At 43.7% G+C, this 13,638-nt stretch overlaps 1 protein-coding gene across 1 annotated transcript in view; it reads left to right on the top strand.

The window, feature by feature from the left end:
* The window catches only part of PIN4 (peptidylprolyl cis/trans isomerase, NIMA-interacting 4), a 93,952-nt gene that overhangs the window by 60,656 nt on the left and 19,658 nt on the right, over positions 1 to 13,638 (top strand). The window contains exon 3 of the mRNA XM_085630760.1: positions 7,703 to 7,822. Coding sequence (XP_085486886.1) covers positions 7,703 to 7,822 — 120 coding nt within the window. The remainder of the gene's footprint in view (positions 1 to 7,702; positions 7,823 to 13,638) is intronic.

Below are 13,638 nucleotides of genomic sequence, written 5' to 3' on the forward strand. Positions count from 1 at the left end.
AAATTTAACTCTGAAAGGGCTACTAGAGGCTTCTGGCAGGAAAATGCCAACTTTCTAAAAATACAATTTCCAAAACCGTTATTTAAAATCAGACTTGACCATAAGATTGGATTTTAAATTTCTATTAATTTAGAGTCCTTCAACTATGGTTTTAGCTATTGCTAAACTGATGTTATGCATTATAAGGTGTTATAATGTATCCATTGCTTTTCTTATTTAAAACTTTATTTCTTTATTAAGTTTTCATGAAATACAGAGCATTATTATCAATATCGCAGCAATATATGACATACAATGTAAGATATGATTTGTATAAAAATTCTGAGTAGCAAAGGAATCGAAAGATAATCAAAACAAAATGGTTACATCCACTTTCCTTCAACGTACACTTATCTATTTGTAAGCAAAGTAACATGACTTGTGGGTATTGGTTAGGACTCCGAGATGCAGCAGGAGGAGACTACTATTTTGAGGAATAACAGCTTCCCCTTAGTGGGTACCCCTGACCTTTGCATCCAAAGGAATCCTGTGGAAAGGGTGATATAAATTCAAGGTAAAAAGTCAACTGGAAGTCGTCAAACAGGTCAGAGTTATCCAGGAGGGTGTATATAATTTATTCATGTTATGCACCCACAGACATCTCCCCTCTTCCAATCAGTGTGCATTGGAGGGTTATCCTGTTTCCAGCATCTCAGAATTCTCATTGAAGCCACTGGAATGCAATGTCAACCCACCTTTGTGTATGACAATCAATGTCTGGGACATTCAGGGTATGATAGAGAAAGATCAGTGGAATTGAGGGGCTCAGTTTCAAGCCGGAGGCATTGTTCATTGTGGTCAAGGCCTGGTGCCAAGAGTCTTGGAGAGATGCACATGAGTAGATTAGATGAATAATGTAACCATGTCTCCAGCTATCAGATGTTTGTGTCCAGTTGGCCCTCTGCAGTCATTTCGGCGACCAGTGCCAATCATGGGGGAGTTTGAAAAAGCTGTGTTGAAGCGAGGCTTATACTCCGCTTTTTCAAACTTCCCCCATGATTGGCACTGGACGCCCCAATGACGGGAAGCCTCGCTTCACACAACCCTCTGTTGTGATTCTCGAGTAGTTCATCCCAGTCTCATTCCGAGTAGTCCGTCCCCAGTTTCCCCAACCACTTCTCTCTAAGAGAAACCCAAAGGGGGTGGGAATAGTGCTCTTTCAGCAGGGCACTATAGAGACCGGAAACAACCCCAGAGCAGGAGCTCCACTTTTTCAGGTATTTGTGAGAGTAAGGTAAGTGTCTCTGGGCACAAAGGAGTTTGTTTGTCAGTTGGTGATATCTCCAGTGTAGCTTTTCCTCCAACTTTAATTATTCCTGTAGCATTACAAAGTGTTTCACATCCATGTCATGGATTAACTGATCTACAGTAACGATACCTTTATTGTTATTGAGCCACCAGTGGATCATATGACCATCACTTCATATAGGTTTATTGTTCCAAATGGGGGCATGTTTGAAAACATAGACATGTATGTGCTGATATTTGTGGGTTCTTTCCCACTTCATTGTCCTAGCATTCAGTATCTGGTGGCCTCTGCTCTCTTCTGACTCGGCTGCTTGATACAGCAACACAGTTGTAGCCTCAGGCTTTGTTCAGTAACCACCCATTCTGTTTTTTCCAGTGAGTAAGAAAAAAGGTATGCCAAGTGTGCTAGCCAATGCACTTTGTAATAAAGGGACATGTCTGTGAGCTGTAGGCCTCCTGAAGTTGTAGCCACTTGTAGTTTGGACATCCAAAGGTGGGGGGTTTGGCCTTCCCCATTGCAGTCTTTAATCATCTTATTCAATCTTGTTACCATATGGATTGGAACACCTATCTGGATCATGCTAAACAGGAAGCTAAAGCGAGGCGCCATCACCATTTTTATCGTTTGTAATCGGCCCCACATTGACAGTTTAAATGAGACCACCTCTTGAAACCAAGCGCATTTGTCATCAGGAGGTCCACATTCTTCTGGGATGCTGATGGGAGATCATTGCCAATGTGGATTCCTTGATATTCGATGGTGGTGGTTGACCATTGGTATTGTGCCCCTAATAACACATCTGGGGCTGCTGTCAGGTTAGGAGGAAAAGCCTTGCTTTTCCCTCAAAGTATCTTATAACCTGTCTTGTTCCAATGAATGTGTCTGGAAAAAAGTTGTTACAGTTAAGGGTAGCTGTTTAGGATCAGTTCAATAATTTAATGGCACAAATTGTTCCTAAAAACCTGCTCTCTGCAAAATTCTAAAAAGGAATGGCCACTCAATCCGGTCAAATGCCTTTTCAGCATCAAGGGAGATCGCAGCCTTCTTTTTGTATCCCTGTGTGCTTGCCAAATTATGTTGGAGAGCAAACGCATATGGTTGGTAGATGACCTTTGTGGAACAAAGCCAACCTAGGATTTGTGAATCGCCTTGGTCATTATTTTCATATCTTTATTTATCTGCGAAATTGCCCTTGCGTGGTTTGGGAAGAATGATAATATTGGCTTCAATGATTTCGTGTGAAGGGTGGCTGTGGTCCTTGTATATTTGAATACTTTATCATTAAATAATAGCACCAGAATTCATGTGTTCATTTTGTAGAGTTCAATAGGAAAGCTATCCTCTCTGGGAGCTTTGGCCATGGAATAAATATCCTCTGTTATCTCTAACGTTATGTCTCAGTCTAGTTCATCTGCTGAATCCTCCGTAAGACCGAGGGGGATAGGGACTCGAAGAAGGTTTTAAAACTGCCATACTTCACTGCTGTGGCAGGCGGCTCATAAAGTTTCTTGTTCCCAGAATCCAAGAATGCCATAACACTCCATTGACTAACCAAAATTGTCACTCCAAAAAGAGGTAGGATTTTTCAGGTGGTAAACTCGCCAAATAGTGTTAAAGCAACATCACCCCAAATTAAATTGTATGTTCCCGGCCCTGCAGTAACACAATAAATCAGATTACATGTAATTCGACCCACATCAGAAAGTGACAGTGTATCTTTTAAATACATGTGACATGTCAAATGACATAATTGCAACAGTTTTAATAAGCTTTTTCAGATTGCAACCTTTTGTATATAATCTAACTAACCATGTTTTAATTTCTGTACTACATTAAGGAGAGGGTTCCAGTGAACAAGTGGATTTATTGAATTATTTATTTTATGAATTGTCTTTTTACTAGGTTTTTGGGATGCAACTGCAAAAAAACGTTTTTTTGGTTTGTAATGGTTTTGAAGATCTTATTTTTTCAAGACTTTCTAGTTTGACAACTGTGAACATCTTTAAGAACTAGAGTGCAGCGATTTTGAACGGAAGGGTTAAAGAAAGAAGAGACTTACAAGTCCTCAGAAGTGCACTGCACATAAAAGACGAAGTAAAAAGCTAATTGCTGAAAGTTGGAAATAAATGTAGCCTGCAAATTCACACACATCCAAAATAGAAACGAAATTCTGAGACCCGATATTTGAAAACCATCAAGTGGAAAAACAAATGATTGGAAATATGGTTTGTTTAAAACTTTTAGGAAAAAACCCAAAGCAATGAAAAAAAATATTCATTTAAAAAAAAGTTTGAAAAGAAAGAATGCGGATACTTACAGTGAATCTTTTTAGAATACCTAGTTTTAATATTAAAAGAGAAAGAAAAGGGAAGAAGATGAATGTAAAGTGAAGAATTGCATAGAAAGAGTTTAAAGCAGAAATGAGGGCAAGTGCCCCTGCACAGGAAACTGCTATAAAACCAATTTTAAACAATGGTTAAAGGAAATAAAAATAAAGTGGGAAGGAGGACGACCAGGGTGGGAGAGTGAACATGGATAGGGATAAGATGATTTGAGATGGAGATTGGGTCTATGCAAACCTTGCATAGAAAACAGATCCTGTTTTAAGATTAATTGCACATTGAAAAAGCATGTAAACTGAAATGTAGAAAAAAACATTCAGTTGGTTGGTGTGAGAAAGTGGAATATTAGTTTGGGTGAACAGCAGTTCACCGCGAGTACTAATGTTGCAATTCTTTTTAGATTCAGTAAAGGTTTCAGTAACTAAAACCTGAGCTCAGCCCTTGGTAACCGTGGCACAGAGCAGACCGGCTTAACTTAAAAAAAGATGAAAGCATTTAGAAGTACCAAAAGAGTTAAAACGTTGAAAACACAAAACATTAAAAATTCCATTCTAATTAATAATAGAGAACATTTCATGAACAAAATGGCATCAAAACAACTAAACTCCAATAAGGGGAACCAGAGATATGAATTTTTGAAGTTTTAAATAGACATAGCGTCAAAGGAGCAAGGGCCAGCCTTCGGCAACAGATCAAGCTATAGCCGGAGAAAGGTAAGCTTTAAGGCTGACAGCAATGGATCATGAGTTGGATACAGAGACCAGGTGTATCCTAGTTTTACCTTCTAACTGAGCCTCTGAAATTGAGCGGGAGAAATTCAAAATTCACGTCCAAGGCAGATCCTTAACCAGCTGGATTTTTATGGCGCCTCCGTCTGGTGAAGATTTGTACCTTTTGGTCTTAGTCATTTTTATGGAGCTCAGATTTTTACAGCAGGCCAAGGGAGTTGTAGCTGAACAAGGTACCTTCTCTGCGACGCTCCGCTGAAACTGGTTTTCTGCTGTGTAAAAGCCCAGAGTGGGAGCAACATGAATCTTCGACCCAGCAACAACACACCTTTGTCACATTGGCAGGTTTGGCCCGGTATTCTTTCAGTTCTGTAGGCAAAAACCCTTGAAAACGTTTCCAAGTACAAGGTTTTAGGTTTGGGAAGGAGTACACTATGCCGCTTATCTAATTGCCCTAAGACCTTCGGTACACCACTCAGGTCAGGACTCACTCCAGCAGAAGCCACCAGCTGGGTCCAGGGCATTTCCAGTTGGAACTAGTCAACTGTGATTTTCAGGAAATTGGGCTTATTATAGCTTTCGTGTCACTGAACAGGAGGTCAGTCAACTGAACCGTGGAGTCCACTTCTCAGTACTGGTTACAAGTGGGAGCAGGTCCTTCCCTTGGGGTTCTCCTCACAGATTGCAACACAGGTGCAGTCCTTCTATCTTCAACAGGTCCACAGATGTTTTAAAGAGGGTACTGGGAGTGCCACAGTGCCAGCCTGTCGGTGGCGACCACTCCACACCATTCCCTAACCAATGAGATTAAAGATCGCAGGGTGACCCTACCCCTACCCACTTGTGCTGCACCTCCTGTGGATTTTACTACAGGCTAGTACCCTCTCTGCCTAAAACCAACATGTCACAAAACGTCTTCACTCTCTCCCTTGTGGTTACTCAAAACCAGTTCGGGGGGGGGGGAGGGGGGTGGACAGCTCTGTGATTGATGCCTGGATGGCTAGCAAGACAATGGAGGGAGACAGGCCCAGATGTGGACTACATCTACCTGTGACAGTGTAGGCATCCGTTGAAGTTAATTAAGTTTGCGAACACAGCCCAGGTGGCCATTCTGTCAGTGGAAGGTCAGCCCTACTCCCTTTGTCTCAGCTCTGGGAGCCACTTCACAGCTAATTAAGAAGCCACTCCAATCCTGAGTGATGGTGAACACTGTCAGGAAAGCACATTTGGATCAGGGAGGAAAATTACAACTTTCTACAAGTGTCATTTTCAAAATAGTCATGTAAAATCTGACTTGGCCATATAGTTGTGTTTGAAATAACCAATAAAATGAGTTCTTCAATAATACTCCCAAACTAAAGTTAGGTTGAGGTGTTATAATGTAACCTAGTGGTTTCCTAATGGAGAGAAACTTGCTACAGTGAAAACCAACTATGGTGGTTTTTTCACAGCCGGGACATGTAAAACATAAAATATACATGTCCTACTTTTTAAATACCATGCTCCTGCCCTGTACACATTTAGGGCCTATCTTAGGGTTGACTTATAAGTTTTAAAAGGGAAGGTTTAGGTCTGGCGTCTGGCAAAATATTTAATTGGCTAGGTCGAATTCGCAGTTTGAAAACTGCATATTTAGTCTGTAGGGGCAGGCATGGGGACAAGCTATGAACTGGTGGCACACGTGTGCTGCAAACCACGATTGACATTTAACTTACAGGACCTGGGTACACTTCTGTACCATATACTAGGGATTTATAGGGAAGTTAAATATGACAATCAGTAGTATAGCCCAATTTGACATGATTGAGGAGTCAGAGTACATGCACTGGGGCCTTGTGAGCAGCGTCTCAGTGCGCAGATGAAAAGAACCCAACACCATCAGTATAGAAAACAGAGTTTGAGCTATTGGCATTTCAAATGCCAATAGCTTAAACTCTTGCAAATGCAATACCTATTGCATTGCAAATAATTTTTTGTTGTCAAAGGCCCCATGCCGCACTTTCATGTGCATGAAGGCTGCGCCCCTTTCTTCAAAAAAGCTGTATCTAAAAAAAGATGCACAGCTGCTATTAAAGTGAACCCACGGCATGGGGGGGAGGGGGGCTTTTACAAAAAAAAGCATCTGTTTGTCATATGTTTTTTTGTTGTAAAAGCCCCCATGCCGCGGATTATTTTCAATAGCGGCCAGGCACCTTTCCTTAGACATGGCACTTCTTTAAAAAAAAAAAAAAAAAAAGGGGATGCTGCCTTCATGCACGTGAAAGTGCGACATGGGGGCTTTCACAACAAAAAAATATTTGCAATGCCAATATCTCAAACTCTCCTAAATGCGAGACCTATGGCATTGCAAAGATGCAGCCGTCATTGTCCCGGCTGCTTGGAAAGTGAAAGCACGCAGGGCGCGCTGAGTGTAAGGCGAGCACATCGTGCCTTCAGTAGGGCATAACGCATTAAAGAAAATAGTGCTCACAGACAAAATAAAACATACCGTGTAGCAACTGAAGTAAAAGGGACAGTCTTCCAGGGAGGTTTCAAATAAAGACAAGGCGGTACTAAGGAGGGACTAACAAGGCGATTAAGGAATCAGAAGCCAGCATTAACAAGACAATGACACAAGCCAATGAAAAAAAAAAAGGGCGGAGAGCGGCGGAGCTTCAAATCCCTAACTGAATACACAATGCCAAGGCTCAACCTCAAAAGGGGGGTGACCGTACAAAAACGTCCTTTTCTTACAGTTGGTTTCTACCAAATAGTAAATGTGAGTCATTTTGAAAAATTGTATTAATTTGTTTAGTGAAATGGTTTCTCTGAATTTGTCCTATCAACTAGTTTTTCCATGAAATTCCATACCATTACAAGTGAGAAGTGAAGGATAGAACGTTGAAGTAAACCAAATTAAATGTTAACGAAGTAGATATCTTGGCTCCAGTGCAGACCTGCTGAGACTTCAAGGGATCAGAGGGAAGGCATATGTTTACCACCTGTGTCAAAGATAGACAATGGATACAAAACTTTAAACAAATATAATAAATAATTTGACAGGTTTGTATAGTGTAAATTTAAACTGTTTTTCTACAGGCAAAAAAATATGTTGACAAATCATGACTTAGAAAGGTAGTAATCAAGATCAATGCAATCTGTGGATTGACCTGGAGGGGCTCCATTAAAACACAAGAATTAATATGGTTGTCAAAAAAGTTTCATTTGAAGGTTTTATTGTATCTCTAAAACTCCAAAATGAGGTGAATATCTTCATGATAAAACCCATTGTCAACAAAATGATGGATGCTGTACATGAGTAAAAATGTTAACTTTTGTTTTCTTGTACTGCTATTGCTCCTTAGGTTCGACACATTCTCTGTGAAAAACATGGCAAAGTAATGGAGGCCATGGAAAAGCTGAAGTCAGGAGTACGATTCAGTGAAGTGGCAACACAGTATAGTGAAGACAAAGCCAGGCAAGGGGTATGTATTCATTATCCTCACTAAACACAATTAGAATACGTAGGAAATTGGGTTATTGTTTGAGGGGGGTGAAACCACTCCCAAGCAACAACCATAATCCTTGCCGGGGTGAAGCGTAAAAGTCATTAAATTAACCTGTGCTTAACCCTCTGGTATCTTGGTACAAAGCAGTCGGGCTTAACTAACACAGGTGCTTGGTAAAGTATTAATAAAGCACACAAGCAGTAATGAAGTAAAAACACAACAAAAATCCTAAATCAATTTAGACATATAGTGTATATTCTAATAAACAAAATAACACTAGAACAGCAAAAATCAAACCAGTAGAACCAGATATATGTAATTTCAAAGTTTTAAGTAAGTGCCTAAAAGCACAAAGCACCATCTGTGGTTATCTGGTCGCGCTGGACAAGGATGAAGTCACAAGTTTAAGCCAACTGTAATGGATCGCAGGCCAGGCACAGCACCAAGTTTGGTCCGCTGGGAGTTGTACCTTGTGTCCTTTTTGTGAGGTTTGTGCAGTGTTCTTTGCAAGGCTTTGTGACGTTCGGGGTCAGTTAGGATGAATCTTGCAGCTGTGTGGCGAGACCTCTCGCTTTGCATCGCTTCCCACCTGATTTGATGGACCTTCAGTTAGGCAAGGAAGAGTGCTCTCTGATTCCAGCCAAGGGGATCAGGGACTCACACCAGCAAAGCTGAGCAGGTCCAGTCCAACAGGACCGCTGAGCAATTTAAGGGAGGCCTGTGGACTTTGTGCCCCTGTAGCTCAGAACAGGTCAGCCAACTGACCCTTGTAGTCACTCGGGTTGCCTGGGATCAAGGAGATGGTCCTGTTCTCCTTCAGCAAGGCAGGCCTCATTCAGCAGAGCAGTCTTCTTGGGAGCAAGGCAGGCCTCTGGCAGTAGTGCAGTCCTCTGGTAGCAGCAGGGCAGCCCTGTGGGGGTCCAGGCAGGCCTCAAGCAGCAGAAAAGTCCTCCGGGGAACAAGGCAGTCATGGAGTGGGGAAAACATCCTGGCCTACCTCCCACTTCTAGCTCTGGATAGGTCTTCTCGTCACCTTCCAGGCTCAATGTAATTTGTGGTGGCAAAGGACTAGTGTTAGGTTTCTTTGTGTGTACTGGATGCAAGTCAGTTTGTAGTGCAAGTGGGTCATGGAGCAGCTCCGCCTCCACTCATCCTGTCAGGAAGGCACACCTGCCAACACCTACTCCCTTTTGTCACACTGTTTGGGAGGAATATACAAAGCCTAAGATCAGAATCCTGTAACACAGGACAGTGGCAGAGGCAGAAAACAATTTATACAAGAAAATCATTTTCAGAATTGTGACTTTAAATCTGACGTTACCATTAAAGGTGATTTTAAATTTCAATTTATTAGAGTGTAAAAGAAATTTCTAACTGCTCCCAATCAAACGCTATCACTTATTAAATGTACTAATGCAACCCAATGCTATCCCATGGGAGAGGTAGGACTTGCAGCAGTGAAAAACTAATTTGTGAGCTTTTCACTACCAAGCCTGTAAAACTTAAACCCACCTGCCCTACATTTTTAATACAATGCAGCATGCCCTGTGGCCCTATAGGGCCTACCTTAAAAGGTGACTTACATATCTTTAAAAGGATGGGTTTATTTTGCCAGGTCAAAATGGCAGTTTCAAACAAATTTACTAAAGGCTGAAGTGGCAGGCCTGAGACCTGTTTTAAAACGTGGGTGACACAATAAGTGCTCCAAGCCGACTAGTAGCATTTAATTTACGGGCCCTGGGTACATGTAGTACCACTTTACTGGGACCTTACAAGTAAATTAAAATATATCTATTGGATATAAGTCAGTTTTACAATGTTTGAAGGAGTGAGCACATGCATGTTAGCATTGGTTAGCAGTGATAAAATGCACAAAGTCCTAATGCCAACAAAACCTACTTCAGAAAACAGGAGGGTTGAAGGCAAAATGTTTGAGGGCAACCCTGCAGAGAGGACCATGTCCAACAGAATACATCCACTGTCTGATGCATGTGAGTCTGAAAAGAAAAGTCTGTTTCTATCTCATAATCAAAACTTTAATTACTGTAATACACAGTGCTATAAGAATAATACACTTTTATGTGAACGGTTGTTAGAGCTGGAATATTTTCGTGCCAAGGAAAAGGGAACATGAGGGCAGTCGTGCCCTAGTACCACCTTTATCGCCTGATCAGATGACCGCATGAGTGAAAAAGGAGTGCTGCCAGAAATGGACATAGTGAGGCTGGCCAATCGCTCTCACTGATTACAGCAGAGGGAGATTGATAGCCAAGAGAACTGGACCGCAAGGCCAGCCAGGAGATGTCCAACGTAGGTGCAGTATCGCATTCGGATGCGTGCCGGTGCCCACCCCATCCAGAAAGGAATCCCTCCACAGGAGGTCGGGGGCCCAAAGGTGCCCTTAGCAAAAGCACACTACCAGGCACGAGTAGGGCCAACGGTTGTTACCATGGGGAAACCACAGACAACAAAACACTCCAGCAGCACAACAAATTTGACAAATGCACCAGGGCGACTCCTAAGAAACCAGACAGGGCTGAGGCTCTTGGGGATGGCACAGAGCATTAGATTATCCAAGAGCAAATCTTCCAGGCTATATGTGCTCCACTGTGGAGATTCAGATTGGAGGAGTGGACCTGGAGGTCAGGCTGTTCAGCCACGACATGGGAATAATTGCAGAGAAAGTCACAGAAGCTGAAATTCGGATCTCCAAAGCACAAAAGTCTATGCAGATAACGATATGACCCATATAACAGAAGCTTACTTTGAACGTCAGATGAAGGATGCAGAGGACAGAACTCAAGGGAATAACCTACACTTTGTCGGAATGCCAGAGGGAGTGGAGGGCTCTAGTTGGCAGACTTCCTAACTGCTTGGCTAGGATACTGGATGCCCACTGATGTGCTGTCTACCTGCTTCGCAATCAAGAGGGCACACAGATGACTGATGGTCCGGCCACCCTTGGGGCTTCACCGCAACCAGTGATTTTTGCAATTCCAGAACTATGCTGACAGGGACAGCACACGATGGCAGGTCCAACTTGACACCGACCTAACAATAGACTCAACTCACATTTACGAAGACTATACCACATGTGTGCTGCAGCTTTGAAGGTCCTACGTAGCAGTAAAACAGAAACTGAAAGCTATGCAGTTAACCTATATGTTAATGATCCCAACACAATTAAAAGTTACACACAAGAAGTATTGCGACAGTCTGTATGGGATTGGCTCAAAATATGAAGACCAGGACACGGAGACTAACAAGCGAGGCTGCTCCCAAAGGAACAGAGGGTGCACATGGGACTGGGCAGATGAAGGAGCTCCCAAAATCGTTGATTGTGGAACCAGAAGGCATAGGATAACAAGCATTTGCAATGCAATAGGTCTCGAATTTGCGACAGTTTTAAGCTATTGGCATTGTTAAATTCCTTTTATTTATGTTTTAAAAATCATAACATAAATAAAAGGCATTGTCATTTACAATGCCAATAGCTCAAAGTCTCGTAAATGCGAGACCTATTGCATTGCAAATGCTTGTTTCTATCCGTCTCCAGGCTGCAGTTTGGAATTAAAAAATGTCATAGAAAGACAACATTTCCAACAAGTGTTTTTCTTTTTTGTGTCCATTTTACAGGGGAACGAATGGAGAGAATATTTAGGGTAAGAGTCAGTGGTTTTCACTAAGTAAGGAGAGAGACAGAATTATGGGGAGGGATGGCCAGCAGCAGAATTGGAGACTGTCCTTGTCTGATCTGGGGAAAAAAGGAAGAGACAGTCCTTTTTCTCCTCAGCCTTCACCGCCCGTCCTCGAACGGCCAGCGACGGCTGAGTCTTATCAATAGGCCTTACCAATTTCTGCCTTTCTGGGTAGCATCAAAAAAAAAAAAGAGGTGACGAAAGAGTGATAGGTCCATTTGAATGGGGAGTTTAAGGATTAGCCCTGTAGTGTCGAGGGGGGATGGCAGACTGAACTGGGGGGAGCACTGGGGAGGACCCCAATATCACCAGTTGGCACGGGGCAGTGTTTTGGCCAGAGCTACGCAAGGTCTGTGTATAAAAATTCTCTGCAGCCGAGCATAGCTGGGATTAAAAAGCACACCTGGGTACTGTTATCACTAGGGTGACCAACGCACCAACATCCTTGCAGACAGTACAATGGCGACATGCAGGGCCCGACGAGCCCCTTCTCCCCGGCGCTATTAGCCATCTACCTCACCTCCCTTCCCCTCAGCTTACCGCCTCCTGCTTCCCCACAGCAGCAACCACGCTGTGCACTGAGGAGGCCTACCGAGGGAGTAAGAGACACCTTCCACGGAGGTGCCCACGATCTGCACACCCCACCAAGGCACTAGGAGATGCCTTCTACTGAGGTGGCCATGATTGTCACACTGCTGTGAAGAAGCTACCCGAACATGGCGCTCCCACGTCCTCAGCGCACCAGTCCGCTCTCCGGGCCGATGTGTGTGCTTCCTCACAGTCGAAGGGGCTTGCGAGCTACTGGACTACCTGCCCAGCCCCAGAGGCCTGCCCACAAGCAGATGGTAAGCGCAGTGACATGGATAGCTGTAGTGTTGCGCATTCAGTTTAATGGAAAAGAAAATAGGGGCACAAAGTGCACTGCCGATCCGACCACTTAGGACAACTGGCACTAAGGCTCTTCATGACCATGGGTAACCCTGCCACGGGGAGGTTCAAAATAAACAAATATCATAGTGCGCAGTACCTGTAACAGCCTCTCGAGTCCTCGGGTTGGGCTTCTCAAGGGTTAAACGCCCGGCCTGGTCCTTGTAGCGTGATAATTCTCCACAATCACTGGTAGTAGTGAGGTAACGCTGCCACCGGAGCTTCGAATGGAATGACAAACTACGCAGTGCGCATGCGCACGATGACACGCGTGCGTACTAAAAAGGCAGAAGTGCGGGGCTCCCATGCCTAAGGAGAGAGCCCCGCGTCGTGCTGCCAGAAGTATAGAGGAGCTGGAGTGCTCCGGAAGAGCCAGCTGCCGTTCAGGAGGATTCCCCCCCGCAGAACGGGTGAGTGGGAGATTCTCCATTTGTCCAGTGGTTGTGCCGATGAAGGCACAGTGTCAATATTTATTTCCTGAGCGGACCCGCCATTGTGGGCCGCTCCAACGATGGGGCGAGGTTTAGTGAAAGTGCATGCTGGCTTGCGAGGACGGAAGGGGGCAGGAGATGTGCACGCCGCGTGGCTGTTAGCGCGTATACAGGCTCCAATCTGCCAAAAGCCTGTGCATGCCCATCTCCTGTCCCACTTCCGAGGCAAGTCAGCAAAAATAGATCTCGCTGGCGACAGCGCTTCGCGCTGCGTTCGCCAGGCGAGACCTAAAAAGGAATACCCGATCAGGGACATAGCTCAGATGGTGGCGAGAGTGGCAGTGAGATACATCACATTGATGAAACAGGCCCCGAGATAAACCCACACTGACTTTAGAACATGAAGTTTATTGACTTGTCAGTATCCTTTCAAGCTTGTGAACTGATTTATATTGGGCTATGGAACCAGAAAGGGAGAAAGGGGTTGTTACTGTTGCATATCTGAAGCATGTTAGCATAATAAGAGTCTACAGAGTTCAAACAGGGTCGGTAGTTCAATGATATCCTTGACTTTACTGCAACTCTCAGATGTCAGGGCCTCCTTCCCCTCAACATATGGTTACATCATTGGGGCGCTATGTTGACCTGGGTAGATTTGTGGTGGTAAAGGGGAAACTGGGAGAGGTCAACTGGTCCATTGCATTGGTTTACAACCCTCTTCATTAATTGAAGAAAC

This window comes from Triturus cristatus, chromosome 10 (genome assembly GCF_964204655.1).
Source record: "Triturus cristatus chromosome 10, aTriCri1.1, whole genome shotgun sequence".
Taxonomy (NCBI): Eukaryota; Metazoa; Chordata; class Amphibia; order Caudata; family Salamandridae; genus Triturus; species Triturus cristatus.